This window comes from Neltuma alba, unplaced genomic scaffold, assembly GCF_004799145.2.
Source record: "Neltuma alba isolate B1F8T4 unplaced genomic scaffold, ASM479914v2 tig00005881_pilon, whole genome shotgun sequence".
Taxonomy (NCBI): Eukaryota; Viridiplantae; Streptophyta; class Magnoliopsida; order Fabales; family Fabaceae; genus Neltuma; species Neltuma alba.
This window is the reverse complement of record NW_021634267.1, coordinates 12,366-34,331: the sequence shown is the minus strand read 5'-3', so window position 1 is coordinate 34,331 and position 21,966 is coordinate 12,366. Positions and strand designations below refer to the sequence as shown.

The 21,966-nt window shown below is 36.5% G+C and overlaps 5 protein-coding genes across 6 annotated transcripts; 2 read left to right on the top strand and 3 right to left on the bottom strand.

Annotated features, from left to right (window-relative positions):
• Window positions 1–1,165: 1,165 nt before the first annotated feature.
• Window positions 1,166–3,066, top strand: LOC114748973 (uncharacterized). Its single transcript, XM_028937439.1, has 2 exons — window positions 1,166–1,567; window positions 2,273–3,066. The coding sequence occupies exons 1-2, from the start codon at window positions 1,181–1,183 to the stop codon at window positions 2,792–2,794; spliced, it is 909 nt and encodes a 302-aa protein (XP_028793272.1). The 5' UTR covers window positions 1,166–1,180; the 3' UTR covers window positions 2,795–3,066.
• Window positions 3,067–4,409: 1,343 nt separating this feature from the next.
• LOC114748972 (carboxyl-terminal-processing peptidase 2, chloroplastic-like) lies at window positions 4,410–10,157 on the bottom strand. 2 transcript variants are annotated; one of them, XM_028937438.1, is made up of 12 exons: window positions 9,934–10,157; window positions 9,634–9,783; window positions 8,573–8,655; window positions 8,215–8,423; window positions 7,506–7,574; window positions 7,085–7,203; window positions 6,707–6,782; window positions 6,592–6,633; window positions 5,809–5,917; window positions 5,078–5,175; window positions 4,899–4,992; window positions 4,410–4,815 (listed from the first exon to the last, which is right to left on the bottom strand). In XM_028937438.1, exons 1-12 carry the CDS (start codon window positions 10,043–10,045, stop codon window positions 4,690–4,692), a joined length of 1,287 nt encoding a protein of 428 aa, XP_028793271.1. In that variant the 5' UTR covers window positions 10,046–10,157; the 3' UTR covers window positions 4,410–4,689. The 2 variants fall into 2 exon arrangements, with proteins under 2 accessions (XP_028793271.1, XP_028793270.1); XM_028937437.1 differs by lacking the exons at window positions 9,634–9,783; window positions 9,934–10,157 and having other exon boundaries at window positions 8,215–8,427; window positions 8,573–8,662.
• A 3,380-nt stretch (window positions 10,158–13,537) lies between these two features.
• Window positions 13,538–14,592, bottom strand: LOC114748975 (uncharacterized). Its single transcript, XM_028937441.1, has 2 exons — window positions 14,570–14,592; window positions 13,538–14,164 (listed from the first exon to the last, which is right to left on the bottom strand). The coding sequence occupies exons 1-2, from the start codon at window positions 14,575–14,577 to the stop codon at window positions 13,771–13,773; spliced, it is 402 nt and encodes a 133-aa protein (XP_028793274.1). The 5' UTR covers window positions 14,578–14,592; the 3' UTR covers window positions 13,538–13,770.
• Window positions 14,593–14,701: 109 nt separating this feature from the next.
• Window positions 14,702–16,481, bottom strand: LOC114748970 (ammonium transporter 1 member 1-like). Its single transcript, XM_028937436.1, is given in 2 exon segments — window positions 14,702–15,998; window positions 16,001–16,481. Coding segments are annotated over 2 exon segments (1,473 nt in total). The 5' UTR covers window positions 16,383–16,481; the 3' UTR covers window positions 14,702–14,907.
• Window positions 16,482–17,022: 541 nt separating this feature from the next.
• LOC114748974 (haloacid dehalogenase-like hydrolase domain-containing protein At2g33255) lies at window positions 17,023–21,081 on the top strand. Its single transcript, XM_028937440.1, has 5 exons — window positions 17,023–17,739; window positions 18,141–18,183; window positions 19,884–19,944; window positions 20,028–20,162; window positions 20,423–21,081. The coding sequence occupies exons 1-5, from the start codon at window positions 17,400–17,402 to the stop codon at window positions 20,585–20,587; spliced, it is 744 nt and encodes a 247-aa protein (XP_028793273.1). The 5' UTR covers window positions 17,023–17,399; the 3' UTR covers window positions 20,588–21,081.
• Window positions 21,082–21,966: the final 885 nt, after the last annotated feature.

Below are 21,966 nucleotides of genomic sequence, written 5' to 3'. Positions count from 1 at the left end.
TGATCATTAATACTCAAACGTGAGAGCTGTTTAGAAAGACTAGCCACTCTCAATTTGTTTGCCCGTGTTTATTAATTCGTACAAAACCAAGGCCGTAAAAAATTGACCTGTTCTTGGCAACCTCGACGACAGAGAGAGTTTGTTGGACAGAGAATTAAATTAAGTCAGGTCATAATACAAACTATCCCCATATCAGAACCCTAATGCATATGGTAATTAAGTGGATGAACAAGTCAATTGAAGTAAGCATTTGCTTCTTTAAAGCACAATCAAACATGACTATCCAATCTCGATGGCATGAAGAGATTTCTGATCATGGAGCTAATGAACGAATCATTTCTCAGTAAGTGTGATGACTTCAATAATGGGGTTCACAATACGCACTAGCTTGCCCCAACACTAGTTTCATCTTGCAAATATTAAAGCCTTTATGCTGATGCTGTTATAATTTATTTTTATAAGAGGGAAGTCGTGAATTTAATTCCACGTGTCACTTTAAACTCTCGGTGCCTGCTCTTCTGGTCAAAATAAAGTAAGGCCCTTTGAGAATAATTAGGATTTCGCCAACTGTATTAACTTGATGACATAAATATTTGATGAAACCCTCCATGCAATAGTATTGAAGATGGGATGATGCACTAACAAGTCAAAATGATTTTGTAATGTGAATAATAAACCTCGTCTCATAAGAAAATAGTTGAGAACAAAGTTTGATACTCTTTCTTTTTTTTTTTTTGGCTTGGTCTCAATAGTCAAACTCTGAACTTTTAAATAACCAGAGAATTACAATAAATTTTAAGAAAAAAATAATAATTAGTAAATTCTAATAATAAGTAAACAGTTGTCATTTCACTTACTAAAACTTGTCATTGCAAAGGACTTTTAATGATGATTTCATTCTTTCGGATTTTATGGTAAGTTTTCCTAAATTAAATTAAATCCTCATGAACTTAACATGAAGAACTAAATTAGATGCTTAAATTTAAGAAATAAATTTTATAATTAATAATTTATAAATACTATAATTGATTAGAATTTTAATATTTTAATATGGTATTACAAAAAAAAATTACGTGATATAATGAAAGTTTACAACAACGGACAAAAAATTCTGGGATATAAACGAATATAAATAAAATACGATGGAAGAATTGAAATCGATGAGTCATGGAGAAAGATAATGAGTACGTGGCAAATGGAAGCCCATCACTGTTCGCACCTCTTCTCTGTCGTTCCTCGACCTCGACCTCGACTTCAGCCCTGTTCATGGCGATTCCTTCTGTCCCCACCCCCTTCACCTCCCCACTTCTACAACCCTAAATCATTATTTCTCACTCGTATCTACTTCTCCACTAAGTACCCTCGTTGGGATTCCAATGCTGAAGCCGTCCGAGACCGGAAATTCAACTTCAATTTCCGAGGCAAAGGTGCGGACGAGGACGAGGACGACGACGAAGAAGAATATGAGAAGAAGAGACGGTGGTGGTGGTCCGATGAGCCCCCGGAATTTGAGGAAGAGACAAGCTGGACCTGGGAAGATGCCATTGACAGCGTATGGATTTTCAAGGTGAATCAATTTTACTTCGGTTATTGAGCTGACTTTATGTTTGCTTGTCTTTTTACTGGGGTTTTAGTTAATTTTGGTATTTTCACGATGCCCGGAATTGCGAATCTCAGAATAATGTGCCAGTTTATCCTGAAGAATATAACAGCCTCTTGATTGCATGCTAATCGACAGTCTGTCCTAATAAAGAAGAAATGATTTGTCATTTCAACAAGAGATTTCCTGCTTCAGCCATCACCATTAGTTTACAAAGGCGTAATTTTGATTCAATATCTGGACTTTTGATTAGCACATTCCGCAAGATAACAGTGCCGTGAGGGATGAAAGAGAGATAGAGGCATGAAGGCACGGTGGCGTCAAATGTTTCAATTAACTATTTTTAACTAGAATTCTAAATCATAACAAATCTCTCATGACTCTAAAACAGCTGGTAACTGGTTATTTTCCCCTTACTTTTTAGTTCTCTTTACCACAAACAAGCGTCTTGTTTTCTTCTAAGGCAGTATATGGGTGATGCGGCTTGCATTTTACATTGCTTTTTCTTCCATTTATATCTAATAATTTTTTGCTTAACTTTATATCTGATGTTCTCAAGGCTCTTTTAAGGCTAGTCAAGACTTCCATCGTCCTATATGCGTCTAATTAGTAGCTAATCAACTTTTCAATATGGTACATGTGTTCCAATATATAGCATTTTCATCAGTGCAGGTTTTCAAATCCTATGGTTGGACATTTCCAATCATCATCCTTTCTTGGTTGGTGGCTACTGGCCCAAAAGCTTTCCTCATGGCATTGGCACTCCCCCTTGGTCAGTCAGCACTTGCACTGGCATTTGAGAAATTGTGGGGAAGGGACAAAAGCAAACCAAAACGCAAGTCCCGGATGAGGAGGAAGCCAACCGCCAGGACTGTAAGGGGCACCAAAGTACAGGAAGAACCAGAGCCAGAGGAAACCCAGAGAAGAAGAAAGGGAAAGACAAGCTACCAATCATGGGTGGATAATGGTTCGGTTGGTAAGGATGAGCAGAGTGCACCTAGTTTTGGTGGATGGGATGATTTGGATAGAACTGGCCCGACAACGAGGTCATCTCGAGGGGGAAACGGATCTGAAAGGTTGACTGAGGAGAAGGGCAAGTTGAGCAGGGCAGTGAGGAAAAGTGACAGGCCTCTGCTAGTGAGATTGCTGATTGCTCTTTTTCCTTTTCTGGGCTCATGGACTAAAATGCTGTAGTAGTCACCCCTCACCATCATCTGTGTGGGCGTGAAATTATTTTAATTGGATCTTGCTTGGATGAAGAGAATTCAAGTAACTATTTTCCACTTTAATACGTGTCAAGTTCTGGTTGAATCAGATAACTATACTATATTTTCATTCTTGAAGTGTCATAATTTTTAGCAGAAGGTTCCTCTGTTGAGTGAGTACATGGGGAAACCAGACACATTTTGTCGAGGTATAAATTCTTGATGATAATAACACTATAACAGGTCAAATTTCTATCTGCTTGACAACTCCATTGAGGAGTTGGGCTTTTATGCTGTTTTTGTCATCCTACCACCAATAGATAGGTAAACAATGTTCAATGCTTATCTGCTCTCTGCACATTTGTTAAGTCCCCCACGTGGGACTTGATGCCCCGGCTAGCAAAGCAGCCGGAAGAGATTCATGTTTTGTTTTATATATGAACACACCTTTTTAAGCTTATCCCCAAACAAAAAAAAAACGACGTTCAATACTGAGAGTAGAAGTTTAACAGTGTTTGATTCAATGGATCTTTTTACCCCTCCATTTTGTTTAACCATAACCAAGCAAGTTGCCTCTTTTTTTCCAATTTAATAAGGGAAGGAAATCCTTCCAACCAAACTTACTTTAAATCTACTGGTTCTGTTTGGTACGAAACATTGAAAATAAGAGATAAGAATTAGGATTATAATTGAAAAAAGAATCATTAAAAAAGTCTCAAGTATAAGTAATTATTTGTTATATAAGATTAGACAAACCCATAATAATATGATTGGAAAATACCACTTCTCTCCATAATATTCCTTAATTCCACATATATAGATTTGTCTAATCCTATATAATAAATAATATCTCATACTAAATACTATTTTCTTAATCTCAATCTAATCTCTGTCACTTATTTTCAATACTTCGTACCGTAGTTCACTGGGTGGATGTGAAATAACAAGACGTTAAAATCATCTGAATAAAGAATTTAGTCTTGGATAAAAGCCTAGACCCCAAAAAAAGAAAAAAGGGTGTCGGATAAAAGCCAACGGAGCTTACTAATGTGATAGTGATAAAGGGAATGTCGCGAAGCTTATTTTTTTTCACCAGGTTTGTGAACCAATTCGTCGGCTCCTTCGAGGAATTCAGAGAGGCAAAGCGTCGATTTGGCTAAATTAGTAGGAATGATATAATGTCAGTTTGTTGAATTGATTAACGGATTAGACGTCGTTGAAGATTCAAAAGCGATCGATCGATCGATCAAATGAAACAGTTGCGAAGACGGTTTGCTCTTCATGCACTCATGAATGAACACCTCCGAAGTCCAAAGAATGCCTAAATCATCAAAGCTAAGTAATTATTAATTCTCTGAAGAAAGAAGAATTATTTCGTTATCTTTGCGAAGCTCCGATAAGCAATCCCAGTTTCTCACATTTAATTTCGTATTTAATTTTCAATTCCTACTTGTGAAAGGCATTGAGTAATGCCTAACCAATTCAGTCTGACCGTCCAGTCAAAGAACGCATCGAGTTTGATTCCCTCGAGCTTTAATTGTCGCGATTAGAATTGATGCGCTTTCATCATCGTCACCATAATTTCTAATATATTTACTGGAAAGTTTCACTCAAAGGAAAAATCAATGATTTAGAATTATGTTTCGAAAGATATTCGCATAACATGGCTTCTGTTTAATGTGACACTTTGATGTTTCAGATCATGGAAATGTTTAGGCTTTGCACCAAACTCAAAGGAAAAATCAATAATAAAGGAATCAGCGACACTCACAAGTGTTTCTTCAATTGGAGACATGTGATCATCAATAGCCAGCAAAACTCATTACTTCTTGTCAAAAGAATTGCCTTCTTTCTCAGAAATGTTGGTATGAAAAAAGCCAGTCGTCATCTTGCAAATAGCTGGACTCTATTGACATGACAAGAAGAAGTGGGATCCTGGAGGCAGCTGCAAAAGCTATCCTCATCCTTAGGAAAGGATGCTGGTAAAGGGTGGTCAGGTATGACACCGACCTATACACAAGTCCAAGAGGTTAAGTGAGAGGAAGAAGTTCAGAAGGGAGATATGGCGATTGAAGAGTCAGCGAAGTTCAGACCTTGTCGATATCAGTGTGATCAGGTGTCTCATAACGAGCAACAGTAACAACCAATCCGGAACCATCAGAGAGCTCGAACACTGACTGAATCTTCCTGCAGATAAGATGAGCACTTCATGCGAGTGAAAGGGAAATTTTAGTTCGGTTTGTTTAATATAAACGCGAACAAAGTTAACTACCCTTTTCCAAATGTGGGTTCTCCAAATAGGATGGCCCGTTTATTATCTTTCAATGCACCAGCTAATATTTCACTTGCACTAGCTGTTCCCTTATTCACCTGAGATTGGCTCAAGAAAATAACGGAGAAGTTAAATAACATATAATACTTGTATCAAATATTATCCTCAAATGGACTAGTGTGCAAACAGAGTAGAAATTGGAAGTCTGATTATAATGCAAGTAGATGGCCCAGACAACCCTCACACCACGTCCCCTTTCTTCATGATACAAAAGGGCACAAGGACTTGGGCACAGAGAGAAAGAGAGGGACGATATAGAACAGAACTGATTAATCCATGTGCATTGCGGTATCAGGACCCCTGATACGTTAGTTTAGGGGGTACTCGAGCTAAGGCTATTGGATTTCATTTCAATATCAAAGCAAAAAGGAAAACATCAATCAAAAGAAACACACAAGCATGAAAAAAATTACCCTGGTCATCTCCACCAAACCCTATGAGGGTTTACTTTCTCTCTTCCACTCCTGAAACCCACAAGTTCTTTCACATATCTATCATGCCCCATAGCCTATCTAACCTATACGACTATTTACAACTCAAATTTTTACGCAACAACAGCTTGCCCATCAACAAAACCCAAATAGAAAACTGCAATACCTAATGAAATTAGAATTGAGCTAAACTCCAACGGTAGATGAAAACAGTGCAACTAGGGAAAAGAAAAGATATACCAATACAGCTAGAGGTTCTGACGTTGCTATTGCATTGCTTCCATCTGTATCGAGTATATCTCGAACACCACGACTGTCGCAAATATATACAATCACACCTTTGTCCAACCTGATTGGAAATATCTCTTAGAATTCAAGATGACATTAACATAATATTCTCTTCATAAAGAACCCCATTAGGTTCTCAAATATTGAAAGAATCTGACATCCAAGATCAGCATTAATATGGTTACAGGACAGTTATTATCCTTCATAGAACTCGTTCCACAACTTCTTAAAAGCGGCATTGCTCGAGTGGATTGTAAGTAGATACAAGAACGTGTAAAAGTTTGTAATAATCATTTTAGTACAAGCATCTGCTATTCCTGGGTGTTGGGTGCCTATTTAATTTAAGGTAAGCAACAGAAATGTGATTGTCGTATAGGTATTGCTTGAAGATGCAGGGAATTTTCAGAAAAACAAGCCTGAAAATAGAACACCCTTTATTATTATCACAAAACAGTCTTTCGATTATTTCCATTTATAGAAACATGAAGTACATGCTTCAATATGTTTTTAACCCATTTTTTCATTTGCTTTTTTGATATTTAAAAAAATTCTATTGCACAATCTAAAGTGCAACCCATGATCTTTCACCTGTACCCTTTCTATTCAAAAAATAAAGAAAGAAATGGCGGCAAAAGATAAGAACACTGGGGTGCTGCCCTTACCACATGCACAGGAAATAATTGTGTTGTGCAATATAAGATGCCAGTTTGCCACTGGTTGATAAGCATATCTTACCAAATTTTGGCAATCTCGATTCCTTCTGGGAAGAGACCACCGCTGTAACAAATATATGCTTCAGAAAGACAGCCTGCCAGTAGGCAAAAGCATATAGGAGAAAATGCTAAATCACCTATTATCTCTAAGGTCCAAAACAAACGCATTAACATTATCACTCCGCAATGTATTGATTGCTTCCTTGACGGCATCTGCAAGAGAGAGAGATTTAAATTACAAAAACAAGAATGCAGTAGCTAGAAAAACTTAATACTTTCAACTACCTACATCACATTTCATGTAATATATATACATACACATTTCTTCATTCTTCACATTGTAACCCAAAAAAAATTCAGATGTCCCTTAATCACATATGGAAGAACTGGAGATCCAATTCAGTTTTGATGTATTATATCTTTATAATGTAAGTGCTTAACGGGCGATTTACTCATTTTTTGTGATGTCAGCACAAACCAACAAAACAGAAAGTGGCAGAAAATTTACTACTTACTGGATGCCTTTTGGTTGAAAGCTGTTAGTTTGATATAACCAATCAACGGGGAATCATTTCCTGAAGCAGGCAGCTTGCATAATCTTGACTTCACTGGATTCAGTAAAACTTTCTCTCGCCTGGAAGGTAGAAAATCATACTTAAGAGATTTCTAAAAGAGAAGGATAAAGATAACAAGCCAAAAATCTAATGATGATGACAAAGACCATTGCGACAAAATAATTTAAGTGGGAAACATACCACACTTACGATTAGTAGGTTAGCTGAACCTAGTGATGCATTATAATACTAAGTTTTTTCAATTATCCTCATTAAAAAAAAAAAAAAAAGTATCCCTGAACCTTAAGCATATATCCAATTTGCAAGAAAACAGAAGTATAATTCACCAAATTAAAAAGACAAGTAAATAAAACTTACTTACATCAATGATAGGTGTTTTACTTCCTGACCACTCCGAAGGGTCAAGGCTACAGAGCTTCCTTCAGGTCCCCTGTAATTTCCTTTAGTAGGTCAGGCAACACAAGATCATAGTCAAGGCAAATATTGATCTTGTCAAGAAGATCTGTGCTTTAAAATGTATGTTCACCTGCGTAATGATGTCGTGTTCAAAACTATGAAGGGCCAGAATTTTAGAAATTTCTTGGAAATTAAATTATAGTGAAACAACCAGATAGTATTCTCTAGATAACTGCTGATGCAAAAATTTACACTTCAAGCTAGACCCAACAATCCGCAATCATACTGAAGTACCAAAGGCAACAGATTCCATTTATGATTAGCTCATACAGCATTAACGAGATAAAGGTATGGCAAAAATCTTCCCCGTCTGTCTCAAGAAATGCTTCTGACAAAGCTAACTTTCATCAGTTTTACATTAGCAAAGTCAATCAGAAATCGAATCAGTATTTTTTAAATATATCTTTGGGCTATTAAACCTCATCAATGCTTGTACCAACATAGTATGGTGCTCCTCACTTGCTGGAGGACGTTTAAGATGTAAAGTAAATCATATTCACAGATCTTTTCCACCAGATTAGCATTTTTTTCCTTCGTTGCTTTTGGATTCTCCATGTTCCTGGGTGAGGATAGTGATTTAATAGTAAAAATTGCATATAGGAGAGGAAACCTACTGTAGTCGTTCTGCTGCGTCATATAACCCCATGCTTTCTGTACTCGTATCATCAATTGCTAGAATAACATCTCCTGACAAAACACCAGCTCTATATGCAGGACCCCCTGGAGAAGCTGAAATGACGACGAGTCCAGGAGGTGGCCCATCACCTTTTGTAGGGTAGCCTATAGACAGCCCCACACCTGTAAGAGATCCTTGAGTTCCAGACTGCCTTCAACAAAACATTATTTTTTGAGATTAATATATAGCGATGTATGTATTCTGCCTGATTAAGCAATGGTAATATCCGCATCTACAGTTAGGACCGTATGTTAGATAAACCAAAGGAAAAGTCAATTTAAGAAGCATCCCCATACCCGCAAACTTTTGAATTTGTCAGGCTCCAGAAACCTAGTGAAAGGATCATCTAGTGTGGCAAGCATCTTCTTTATTGCCGTATCTGAGTAAAAATACACCATTAGAAGTGTAGAAGATAAATTCGTGTGATGATCGACTCATCTTCAGGTATCTCAAAATCAACTACTCCCCCGGTCCTAAATGTAAGACCCTTATACACACTAGTATAAGGGTCTTATATTTAGGACCGGAGGAGTATATAATTATCATCAAACAATTTGCATAATATGGCTATCACCAATGAAACGGTCAGAAGAAGGAAAATAAGATAGGAGTACTGCCAATAATTGCTTGATCAGTCTAGACAAAATAACATGATGAATGGGGGCCATGTCCTCCAACAGTCGCATTACATTAGCCAATATCTAATTCAGTTTGAAATTAAATGCATAAAATTATAAACGTAAGCTTCTTTGTGCTGATTGGAAACTTCAGTCCCTTCGGTTTATCCTCTCAAATTTCTAGACAATCATGGCATAGAGCATACATAATTCTTTCCTAACCATCTGTTATATACCAGAATAATAAAAGGACCGACAACATGCTTTAATGAAAGAGGATCCACTCATATTCCCAATTTAGGATGTGAACAAGATTCTGATAAACACAATGCTAAGTAAACCTGACAAATTCAAACCATCGATGAGAGGCTTAAACAGACTCAGGTTCGCGACAAAATCAAATCCTTAAGTTTTTCTAACATTCAAGCATCAGTATTTGACAAAACACTACTTTTCACTAATTCCTCCCTTGAGTTTCTTTATCTCTTCTAATTACTCCTATCAAGTAACACGTGTGTAGGGTTAGCCATAGCCACCGACATCACATCTTCATAACAAATGGTTGTGGAGCAAGTGAAGATCAAATAATTAACTTCACGCAGTAGGTGCATTGCCGTAGTGGCAAGGCAGTCCCCTTGCATAAGGGAGGTGGAGGGTTCTATCCCCCAAAAAGGGCCAGTTTGGCCTTCTTTTCAACTTAAAAAAAAAAAATAATTAACTTCAAAAAATAGAATCCATACATGTCTGTTCCCGAGTGTTCATGGGTTCAGTGCGCAGTGCATTTTCTCTGTACCTAAACCAATTTTGTCCATTAAAGCTTTTGTCAATATAAGCTCGGTCAATTGTTCTCCACGCTTCCAAAAAGAGGAGATTCTCTTCAGTTAAGGCCCCTTGAGAAGAAATGACACCAGGAAAAAAAAAATGAAGCATCATTGAGATGTCACATATGACAAAAGTTAAAATATAAATATAAAAAGTCCAAGACAACTTGTAATGGTGCTCTCCATTGAAGGTCCAGTACAGGGACAAATCATACTCACCGGATGAATTGCTGAAGGCAAGAGAAACCGACATGACCAACATTACTCCGACAGCCAACCGCACAAAAACAAGTGAGGCTTGCTGTCCGAAGTCCGCTGAATAATGCGTCATTCTTTTAAGACTGGAATTTTTCCTCCATTTAGGAAACCAGCCAGAAGTTATAGGAAACAAACAACACTGAGCAGAACAACTTTTGCTGAAGCGGGGTAGCAACCGAAGTGAAACTTCAATTTTAGAGCCATTATTTCTGAAGATTGGATTTCTTTTGCCACTATACGTTAAGGAAAATGGTTCGCCCTTTGACACCTGCAAAGAGTCGAATTGACCAGGGAAAAAAACTTAGTCAGGTGTTCATAACTTCATTTGTGTTCTTCATTGACCTATTACAGATTTTGCCCCGCACCGCACATATGCAAAAGGATAACATTCAATCATCGATTTTGCCTTCTTTTCGTCATGCTTTCTCCAAAACCAAACAGAAAGAAGGGACGAAGTATGGAATTGGAGAAAGTGGACCAATGTGTAAAGAATAAAAAAGGGATGTAAACGAAAACAGGAGCTTTAGGAGAAAAGACAGAGAACCTGAGGTATGGAGAAGTTTGGGGCCATGGAAGCATTGATGGAGATGCCAACGACCTCCATGGAAAAAGGGAAAGCCCGATGCTCTTCAGTTTTGGTTTCTCCTTACACGACTATACCTTATCGTTGCGCTTTCTTTGGAAGCGTTGCACTAATCGTACGTGTCTAATCCTTGCTTGTGGTTGGGTCTTGACGGGAGCTTGAAGAAGAAAAACAAGATACTCCCGCCGTCCTTAAAAATAATACTCATGTGGTCTATCTAAAATTTATTTAATTAATTTGATTAGATTAAAAAAATTAAGTAAGTTAATTAATTATAAAAAATGTGACACATTTTTCTTAAAATATCATAATCATTTTTTTAATACCCCGTTTTCTTCTTCTACTTGATTATAGTTGAGAGAGTATCTATAGGGGTAATTTAGAAAAAAATGATAAATATATCAAATAGTTCTTATATTTAGGATCAAAACCAATTTAAAAATTAGGTCATATATTAAGAATTGGAGGAGTAATAAATACCCCTCTATTTAAAAAAAATAAAGACAAGCTTTTTCAACTGTTTACCGTATTTATAAAAGAGGAAGTAGTTTTTTAACCCTTTGACCTTTTTTAATAACACGTGGTTTAGAATTTTATGATATTTTAAAAAATAATCATACTTAATGAGTTTTCCACATCTTTTAATGGAAAATCTCTTCAAAGATAGTTCTATTTGATTAGAGACGACTTTGAAAAGAAAACAAAATTGAGACAAAGACCAGTTTATCCATCTGTGCCTTTTTGACGGTTTTTTACAATATTTAAAAATGGATTGACTTGTTTTTATATATTATAAAGAATATAATTTTTTTTTATAAATTCGTCACTATATGTATATTAATATATTGATATGTGTTTATAACGATAATTGTGAGGTTTTTTTAAAGTTTTTCTCATATTATTATATTTGGAAGAAAAACAAATAATAATTAGATTTTTAATCCTCTGGCAGAAAAGGGGGGAAATAGATTTTTAATAGTGCTATTTTTTTGGACTTGGATTCTCTCCACTACCTTCCCATCCTCTTCCTCTCCACTACCCTTCTTTTCTTTTCACAACCATTGGATCAAAATTCCAATGATCCAGATTTAACATCTTATAAAAATAATGTTATTAAAATAAATAAATAAATTTAAACTGTTAAAATATGGTCTGAACAGTTTACAATTGTAATAAAAAAAATTAAAAAAATTTGCTTTATAATAACAGTCTGTAGTTATAAACTGTTCAGATTAAATTTTAACAGTTTAAATTTATTTATCTATTTTTTATCATAATATTTATTTTTATAAAATGTTATAACATATTAAGTCTAGACTATTGGAGTTTTGATCCAATGGCTGTGAAGAGAAAAGGAGGGTAGTGGAGGGAAAGAGGATGGGAAGAGTAGTGGAGGGAATCCAATTCCTATTTTTTTGGGTACCTTTTGGAAATATTATGGATACCAAATTTGGTCTGAATCCAACCAAAAATTAGCCAGCTATATATGTCCCATTGCAGTGTCAATTACTCCTCTTATCCTATTTATAAGGTTGAGATAGAAATTTTTTTTAGTCCTATTTATAAGTCACTTCATTAAATTTTCAGTGTTAATATACTATTTTGTCCTTCATTTATTATGATGTGAGTAGTTATCTTTTTTAAAAAGTGTATATATTAAATAAGTAAAGTTAAAAAATTGTTACATTTTAATAGAGAGTTAATATACTTTAAGTTTTTTTTTGTCTGTGTAAAATATGTTTAAAGTGTTTTATAAATAAAATCAAATGAATATTTTGTACTGTGGCCTAATCATCAGAAAATCAACCAATCAAGTACTTATTTTGAATTCCACGTGCTTGACCAAACTCTCTTAAAAAAACTTTTTAGCGGTAGTCAATTTTTTTTTTTTACCAGAGTAGTAAAATATTTTCGCACTACGAGAAAAGGGGGAAAAAAGATTTAAGCTTGTGTTTCGCGGCATAAACAAAAAGTAAATACCAGTACTTTTGATCATTAATATAAAAACTAATTTATTAATGTAAATATATTAAAAAATTAGTTAAATTAATTATTTATAATAAATAAATATTAATTTTTTTAAAATACTTTTATTAATAATGTATATTAATTAGAACTACTATTTGATATAACATTTAAATGTGTAATTATTACAATAACTGTTTTGAAAAAATTGATAAATTTGAGGACAAGATGGATTAAGTTTTATATTTATGACCAAATAAAATATCAAACAAGCTCTTATAGTAAGAACAAAAATAGTACTACCTCCAATCCTTAATATGTGAGTTTGTTTGACTTTTATTTTAATCATAAATATAACACCTCAATCTATTTTGTCCTCTATATTTATCTATTTTTTCTCAAGGTAACCTTTGTAATAATGATAGGATATTTTAGAAAAAACAACACATACTTATTACAACTAACTAACTTAACTAATTTTCTTAATCTACTCAAATTAGTCATCTAGCTTTTATATTAACGACCGAGAGTAGATTTATTGATACAAAAAGTCTGCTATCATTCATTAAATTAAGCCACTAACGCTAATTACTCATTCTTAACATAAAAGTTAAATAACTAATTTATAAAAATAAAAAATTTTAAATTACTATTTTTTAAAATAAAAAAAATGTGAATGATTATTAGTCATTTACACATTTCTTGATGGAAATCTTGTTAATGCGCGTGAATGAATAGCTCAGAAAAAAAATTATAAATATATATATAAAAAATAGATTAAGATCTAAGAACGACTTCAATCCCCTCACTAACTGAGACAGGGGGGCTATTACCAAAATAAAATGAACGCTTGCAACAGTTAGCTGAACTCACGCACTGGGGAGTTTTTCTGCTGAGATTATATAAGTACCAGTTATATTAGCACTATTCTATTCTAAATATAAAATTTATTTTATAATGTAATTTACACTATAAAATAGGTTTTATATTTAAAACTAAACATAAATGATATTTTTTTTCTTTTAATTAACAATAACAATTTAGTCTCATTCCTCCACAGCAAAACAGCCCAGAATACGCGGCTAATCTCTTGCTCTATCCTCAGACATTACAGGAGCTCACAAGATTCATCAGAAACATTTCAACTCAAGAAATAGAAATTGAAAATGGTGAGAGAATCGGTCAATATATATCTCATAACGAACAAATTAAATTTTCTTCCATCTCTTGGTCGCTGCCCTCTTCCCTCTTCAATCCGTCGCCATTGTCTTCAGTTCACTCCATGAATATCTTTTCCGGGAGGTCTCCTTGAAATAGAGGGTTGACAAATCACAGAGTTCCACCTTTGCAGCAGCAGACATGGAAGAATACAATAATAGGCTTATCTTTTGAAGATAGAAGCCCTGAAGAACATGTGGTGGTGGCCATTCCCTGCCTTCAACAAGCCAGTCAATGTCATTAGCATTTGGCGTCTTCATCCAAAAGTCATGGCCATTGTTCGGCCCACAGATTTGAAAAAGAGACAAATCACTGCATTTACCCAGAGATCCTCTTCTTTTTCTGCTCTTCCTAAAATGTTGGGTTGTCGCCATTATGACCTCCTCGCCTCTTTTGCCCTCTATGTAGTACAAAATCTCATCTTTCCTGGAACCAGTTTCACTGCTCATGAGCACTATAAGCTCATCGGATCTAAATCGTCCATATCTCATTTAAATGGTTCAGATTTGATTTCTTTTTTATTTTTATTTATTTAAAATAATTATTTTAATATGTATAAGATCTAAAATGGTGATGATCTCTTAACTATTATTCTTTCAAAAAATAATTTTCTCTATTTAAAAATAGTTAATTAAAGATTTTAAATCTGAATCGTTCAAATCAGATATAGACAGTTCAGATCTGATGAACTTATGGTGTTCATCAAAGTGATGAGCATTCCCATCTTTCGTATACTCGAAGCTTTGATGCTCAAAAAATAGCCTCACTGTTTCATTAATTGATGCTGCTGTTACTTTGTCAGTAACTACTATATATATTTTCATAACTTACACATTCATTATACTATAGAGAGTTGAAAGTTATAACCTTTATGACGTTTGCCGAGAAAGTCTGATAAAATACTCGTGGTAAATCTAGTGCCCGTGTATGCTTCGAGTTTCAAACTACTAGTACACCAAACAAAGGCTTCAAAGAAGTAAACCTTAACTGTCATCATCACGCATATAAATACATACAGATCAATAACAAGTGCGGAGTAATTCCTTCGATCCTGTTTCACATATTACTTTGCATTTATCATCAAAGGGACAAAAGCACACCATGCCCCACATATATTATACAAACATAAACACAGTCACATTAACATCTTGCAATGATAATTGCAGAATTTACTGTGTGGTTTGAGCGCGCGTGTTTGCCATTCTTTCCATCTCCAACTGTATCCCATTCCTTGAGGATGAATCCTCGTATGCATACGCAAACCCACCGTGTCGTGTCAGATCCATACCTTCCAATTCATCTTCTTTGGAGATTCGCAATAGTTCGAGCTTGTGAAGAATCAGGAACAGAGGGCCCATGGTAACACTGACCCACCCAATAATCACCAGAATCTCCACTATATTTGCTGCCAATAGCTTCCCCCCACCACCCATGAACAACCCATATGGCCTATCCACAGGTCCTCCGTACACCTCGTTCACGTACTTCTTCTCTGCAAACAACGCCGTGAAGATCAGCCCCCATGCTCCGCACCCGCCGTGCAGCTGTGCCGCCTCCAATGGGTCGTCAAACTTCATCTTCTCCGCAAGTTTGTTGCATGAAATCAGTACCACTGCCGCCACGAACCCGCAAATGATTGCCGCCCACGGCTCCACGACGGAGCATCCGGCGGTGATGGCGGCAAATCCGCCTAGAAGCCCGTTGCACACGTCCGTCACATTCCAATGGCCCGAGTCAATCCTCTTCCCGAAGAGAGTCGTCAAAGCGGCAGTGCAGCCGGCTAGGGTGGTGGTCACGGCGGCTCTACCCACCGCGCTCCACTGCCCGTAGTAGTTTCCAGGTTCGTAATGATTCAAAATCTTCAAGAACGAACCTGGGTTAAAACCGTACCACCCGAACCAGAGCAAGAAAGTTCCGAGAACAACCAAGGTGGCACTGTGGCCGCGAAGCGAGACTGGTCGACCGGAATGGTCAAATCGACCTATCCTAGGCCCTTCTATGAGTGCGCCCCACAGACCAGCGACGCCGCCCACCATGTGTACCACACCCGACCCAGCGAAATCTATGGCACCGGATCCGAATAGAAGGTCTGAGTGACCAGTAGCGTTAGCCCAGCCGTCGCTGGACCAGACCCAATGAGACACAACAGGATAAACGAATCCGGTTAGGAAAGAGGAGTAGATTAGGTAAGCGACAAACTGAGTCCGCTCCGCGATGGAGCCGCTGGTTATGCCAGCGGCAGCGATGGCGAAGGCCCATGGTAGAGGAAGTAGCTATAATCGAAGAGACTCGAAGGGAAATCCGTGAGACCGAAGGAGTGACGACCAATGAATACGTTGGACGGGGATCCAAAGGCGAAAGCGAAGCCAAAGAGATAGTAGAAGACACCGCCGGTGGCAGCATCGAGGACGTTGGTGAGCATGATGTTCATGGTGTTTTTGGCACGAACGGAGCCGGCACAGAGCATGGCAAAGCCGAGCTGCATAGCGAAGACAAGGTAAGCAGAGGAGAGAAGAAAGGTATTGTCGACGGCGAAAGCGGTGTCGTTGAACTTGTTGCAGATGAAGTCGGCGGTGGCTGTGGCGTTGGCGAAGTTGGTACCCAAGTGCTGGGCAAGTTCCACGGAGCAATTGGGCATGGCCATGGTTCAGCGAGAGAGAGCGAGTAGCAAGGGTGGTGATGAAGGAAAGGTGAACGCCTCTGCTGGTGGATAACGATTAACGAGGACTCTTCATTTCCCGTTTGATTACGTACGAAGGCCCGCGGATGATGATGACATTATTCTAACTCGTTTATATTTTATTACCGTAAGACGTGGTGTTCTCCATATTTTTTTTTTTTTATGAGGTGCCATTTTTCCAGGAAAAATCCAATCATCACACAAGCACAGATCAAATGATATCCTTTTATTTTAATTCATTTTTTTATTTCAAGGGACATAAAATCTAAAATAAAACTAATTCCTATAATAATTATTTTTAAAAAAAATAAATTTATTATTTGAAAATAATAGTAGGTTCTAAAATGTATAAATTAGTTAGATATTTAATTTAATCGTAAATATAAAACATCCTGATTCAATTTTTTATCCATATTTATTTATTTCTCAATTAAAGTGTTTTTATTCTACTCGATGTGATTAATAAAAGTATTTTACAAAAAATATTCCTCTTGTCTTAAATATAAAATTACATTATAAAAAAATCTTAAATTTAGAATTAGAGGAGTAACACTAATTTATTATAAATAATTAATTTAAGTATTTTTTTTAATATTTATATCTGACTCTTAATACTCTTATAATAAAAATAGGTGGTGGTAACATATAAAGAAAATTAAATATGGGCCACTGACAGCTTAATTCCGTTATAGAAGTAACGACCAGCATTAAGGGAAGCGCCAAATTTGACAAGAAATAACTGTATTACACTTACAATTGGAGCAGGAGATTCTTTGAGTGAGTCCGGAAGGAACCACCTGGGAATCTATTTATCATTTTATTTCTGTGCCCACAAAGAAAAGCGCCAAAACACCGTACTCGCTCCTGCCCCCAGACCCAGTTACAACATCAGTTTCGTTCGGTTCGGAGTCCTCATTTCCCTCCTCACTGCGACGTGCGGTCGCAATATATAGCTCTTCTTCCCCCCTTCACGTCCATATCATGCCTTTGCTGCTATCCAGGGCCTTCTTATCCTTATTCGTACCGTCGAAGCCCTCATTTTCCATGGCTCTTTTCCCCTCCAATTCTAGCCCCAAAGCTCGCCTTAGAGGCGTCGTTTTTGACATGGACGGCACTCTTACGGTTCCCGCCATCGATTTTGCTGCCATGTACCGTGCTGTGCTCGGCGACGATGAGTACCGCAGGATTAAAAGCGAAAATCCATCTGGAATTGACATTTTGCACCTCATTGAAGACTGGAATCCCGAGAAGCAGCGTATTGCTTACGAGACCATCACTGATTACGAGCGCCAGGGACTGGATCGCCTACAAATCATGCCTGGTTAGTGGTTCGCCCTTTCCTAATTGTTCATTCTCTTGTTTTGCAATTCTTTGAACCTGGCAAGCAGTTGAATTTTTCAGAACAATGTTGATGAAATTTGTTAGGATTTAGGAACGAAGTAGAATGTGCTTTCTTCTGGAATTTGGTGGCTCTCTGCTTGCTTCTACATTGTTTTTCTTCTTATAACTCGACTACACTAGACAATGTTCACGCTAGAAGTTTAGTGTGTACATAGGTCCATATTTTTTCCATGAATATTTAAATTTATGTTCACTTGCCTTTTAAAAAAAAATAAAATTATACTTCATGGTCTGGTCAAAATGAAGATGACTTTTAGTTTTTTGTTAATAGATTACAAATTAGTTGGTAGAGTTTGATTTTTCTGTTAAACTGTGGCGCAGGTGCGGCTGAACTTTGTGGTTTCCTTGATTCGAAGAAAATAAGGTCAAGTTAAGAAGATTACCGTTCACTTCTAATGTCTTAACGACCATCTGTAGTTCCTTTGTCTTTTATAGTCAATGCGATTTCGAGCTTTTAACAATAATTGGAATTTCTAATTTTCGATATCATATGCCTTTCTTGGGAAAATTACATCTGAAGTTCCTTATGGCTACCTTTCTTGGGAACAGGTTATTTTCTGTCTATATTAGGTTTCTTTTCTTTTTTTTTTACCAGAAATATTACGTTCCTTTCCATCAGTCTTTCGTGTCTATATTACGTTCTCTGCTGTTTTGTTCATTCGCATGATTTTTGGAATATGATATGGAACGACTAATTGTTATATTTCTTAGTGAATGAGTAGCAGGTTATGTAAGGGATTGGCAAGTCAAAAAAGCTGAAAATGCATGCCATTTGCTTTAAAGCTATAGTGAAAGCTTCCATTCTTCCATATCTCGCATTACGTTTAATATGGAAATTTTAAGTTATTAGAGGGACAAAATGCTTTTCATGTTTACACTAGGAGGAACTTCTGCTATTAATAGGACGGTTCCACTTCCCTGGAGTGGATTATCAGGCCAGAAGGAACTATTTAGTTGAAAGTTTTATCACTACGACATGGTAGGAAAATATTTGGACTTAAACAGGGTTCTAATTTTCCAGTTCATTTCTTTTGAATCATATTTTCTCCTCAGCTTTATGAGGCCTTTCAATCAGTATACTACTTGGGGTGTCTTTGAATTTTAATTACTACTTTACCAAAACTATCAGAGCGTTAAAAGTTTCTATGCTAGCTAGGGACCGGGTCTGAACTTAATACTCTTTTGTCCTCTGATTAAACACCTAATGTGTATGCATTTCAAAGTGTGAAATAATTTATTTTTTTTAGAAAAATTATTTGTTATTGGGAGTAAAAGCATCTGATTGATCTTGGCCAACTTTCTCAAAATATTTTTAATCACAGCTTTGTCTTATTTCTTATGTTTGTATTGACGTGCTGGGAAAAGGGCTGGGGAGCAGTGGTCTTCTGTGCTCGGGGCTGTTCAATTCCAGTTAACTGACTATTTAGTTGTTGGGTGTACTAGCAGAAAGATAAACTGCTGCTGACTTGATGTATGTGTTCTGTAAGCTTTTTGGGTTTGGATTTGTAGCTACATTTTCTACTTCTGGTGAATCGAGACTGCATCAAATGCTCTTCTATGTGGATTTAAGTAACTTGCAAGCATTGCAAATCACCTAGTTGTGACTTCCATGGGGTTTGAGAGTTCATAGGCATAGACGATACATTAATTAATTTGTCACATGAGCATGTATGGTTTTATATATTTATTCTTAATCTATGTTCATAGGTTAAATGTTTCAATGCCATACGACAACAATATAGCAGGTTTATGGAAATTCTTGGTATATGTTTATTTTGATTATACACCATGTTTGTGTTGGCCAAGGAAGAAAATGATTGCATTTCTTATTTCTTGTCATTAGAAAACTTTCATTGGAAAATTGACTTTTCTTGGGTCCAACGCAAGTGCTCCCCCCCCCCCTCCTTATAATGGTGTATGCTGACTGGTGTTGATCAGATTTGTATGAACTTGTTTTGGATAAACTGGTTGGTGTCAATAACGAGAGTTATGGCCTTGATAGTTTTAGTGACAATTTTTTTTCAAATTTATTCATGATAGATAACTTTGTCTGTCCATATGCAGGAGGGGATTGATCACACGCAATGTGAAGATGGCAGTTGATATATTCCAGAAAAGATTTGGGGTTAGTTTATATAAATGAAGTCGTATTCATATGCCATTTCTTTCTCCTTGGGAGCCCAGGCTATTGTACTTCTCATGCTGCAGATTGCATTTTCTCCGGCATTAAGCAGGGAATTTCGTCCTTATAAACCAGATCCAGCTCCGTTATTGCATATATGTTCAGGTTGGGGAGTTCAACCAAATGAAGTGATAATGGTAGGGGATAGTCTTAAAGACGATGTAAGTGGTTCTTTTCCCGATAACACAATGTCCTCGCCTTTGCTGTCTTTGTAACCAAGCAAAATAAATGCTTTTATTCTGACTACCATCTTGATGTTCGTGTAGTTTCTCTTTTCACCTTCTATTAAAAACTAGACTCTTTAAATTTTCATACGTGCAATAGAGGAAGGAAGAACAGTAGACATACTGTTCGAACCAAAATTCAGTGTGGAGGGAAAAAAATTGAAGATTTTCATCTAACATAGGGTTCTTTTCCACAGGTTGCTTGTGGAAAGCGAGCAGGAGGTTTCACATGCTTGCTTGATCAGACTGGAAGGTACGATTCTCCTGTGTATGCCAATGTTGAATTCAAACCCGATTATAAAGTGACTTCCCTTGCTGAAATTCCCTCGGTTCTGGAAGCAAATTTTGAGCTGTCACCATGATGCCAGTTTGCCAAGTCCTGTTCACTAGAAAACATCAGAACTCGCGATTTTTTTTTTCTTTTGACTGGATCGCCCAAGCGATTTAGCTTGTGTTTAATGCAAAGCATCATGTCGAGGGTCTTTTTCTATGCCTCCACCTAAGTCATTAAAGAAACAAGAGACCTCTGAAATTTGAGACCACGGGATTCAATCATCCAACAGATCACAGTGTCAGAGATCGAATGGATCATACATTCTTGTGCCCCAAAGTCTCGTAGGCCATGAATACCACGAGAAATAGTTATAAGAAGTAGAATCTTCACTCGTCAGTAGGATGCAATTTCTCAGATTTTTTGGTTTCTTTTGGCGTTTGGTGGCTCTGGTTTTTATTGCACGCGTTTCTTCGATTCGTGGTTGCTGTTGTAGATGTAGATACCGATAAAGCCACACCTTGTGGCATTATTTATCACAAAGTAAACTCTATTTATGAACTGGGGTTCGGATTTTTCCCGCTACATTTCATTTCGTTCTCAGCTAAATGAACGTAAAGATAATGCTAATGGCCGCTTTGACCATGTGTATCTGGAGATATGAATTTGAATTGCAATTAGTTCGAGCAAGCTATTCACGGCTTGGAAACGCCATGAGATAAAATACTGGCATTGTGGCCACTCAAGTGCACTTTTACTGTGATTGATACTAACAAATTGATACCGGATGACATTGTGGTTTGACTATTGGAAGAATCTAAAGGGTAAAGAATGATAGATGGCATTCCAGCATCTCCAAATTTATTTACTTTCACTTGTTTTGCCTTTAGAACCTGTTTGCTAATTGGTTTGTTGTATAAGCTCTAACTGTATTAGCTAATATAATACAACCTAAGCGTGTTAGATGTTTGGTACCGCTAATATTCATGTATTTTATCAGTTTATTTATATTTCATGACTTTTTATCCATCTAGACACTGTATGATTTAAAAACCTAAAAGGGATGAAAATACAAAAAAAATTTGTTTTAAATATAAAACCTATTTTATAATGTAAATTACATTATAAAATAGATATTATATTTAATATATTTAAGACTAAAAGAGTACTTCATTTCATATTTCTCTCGAATCTGAGAACTCAAGTGTCTTCATTTTAAATGTAATTAAGCTTTAATTCTCCTCTCCTCCGAGTGATGAGCAAGTTCGAATCTTGAAATAGCTTGGGGAAACCAAAGGGATAATTTGCTGTAATGAACTACTGCACCCGAGGAGTGACGAGAATTGTTGCAACTCAAAAATAATTCCCCACATCAATTGGGATTAGAACAGGCCTATTTCGGTTCCATTCCAATAAACAGTAATAGGATAGATTTTCTGCCCCGTGTTCCGTCCCGATATTGTCCCAATT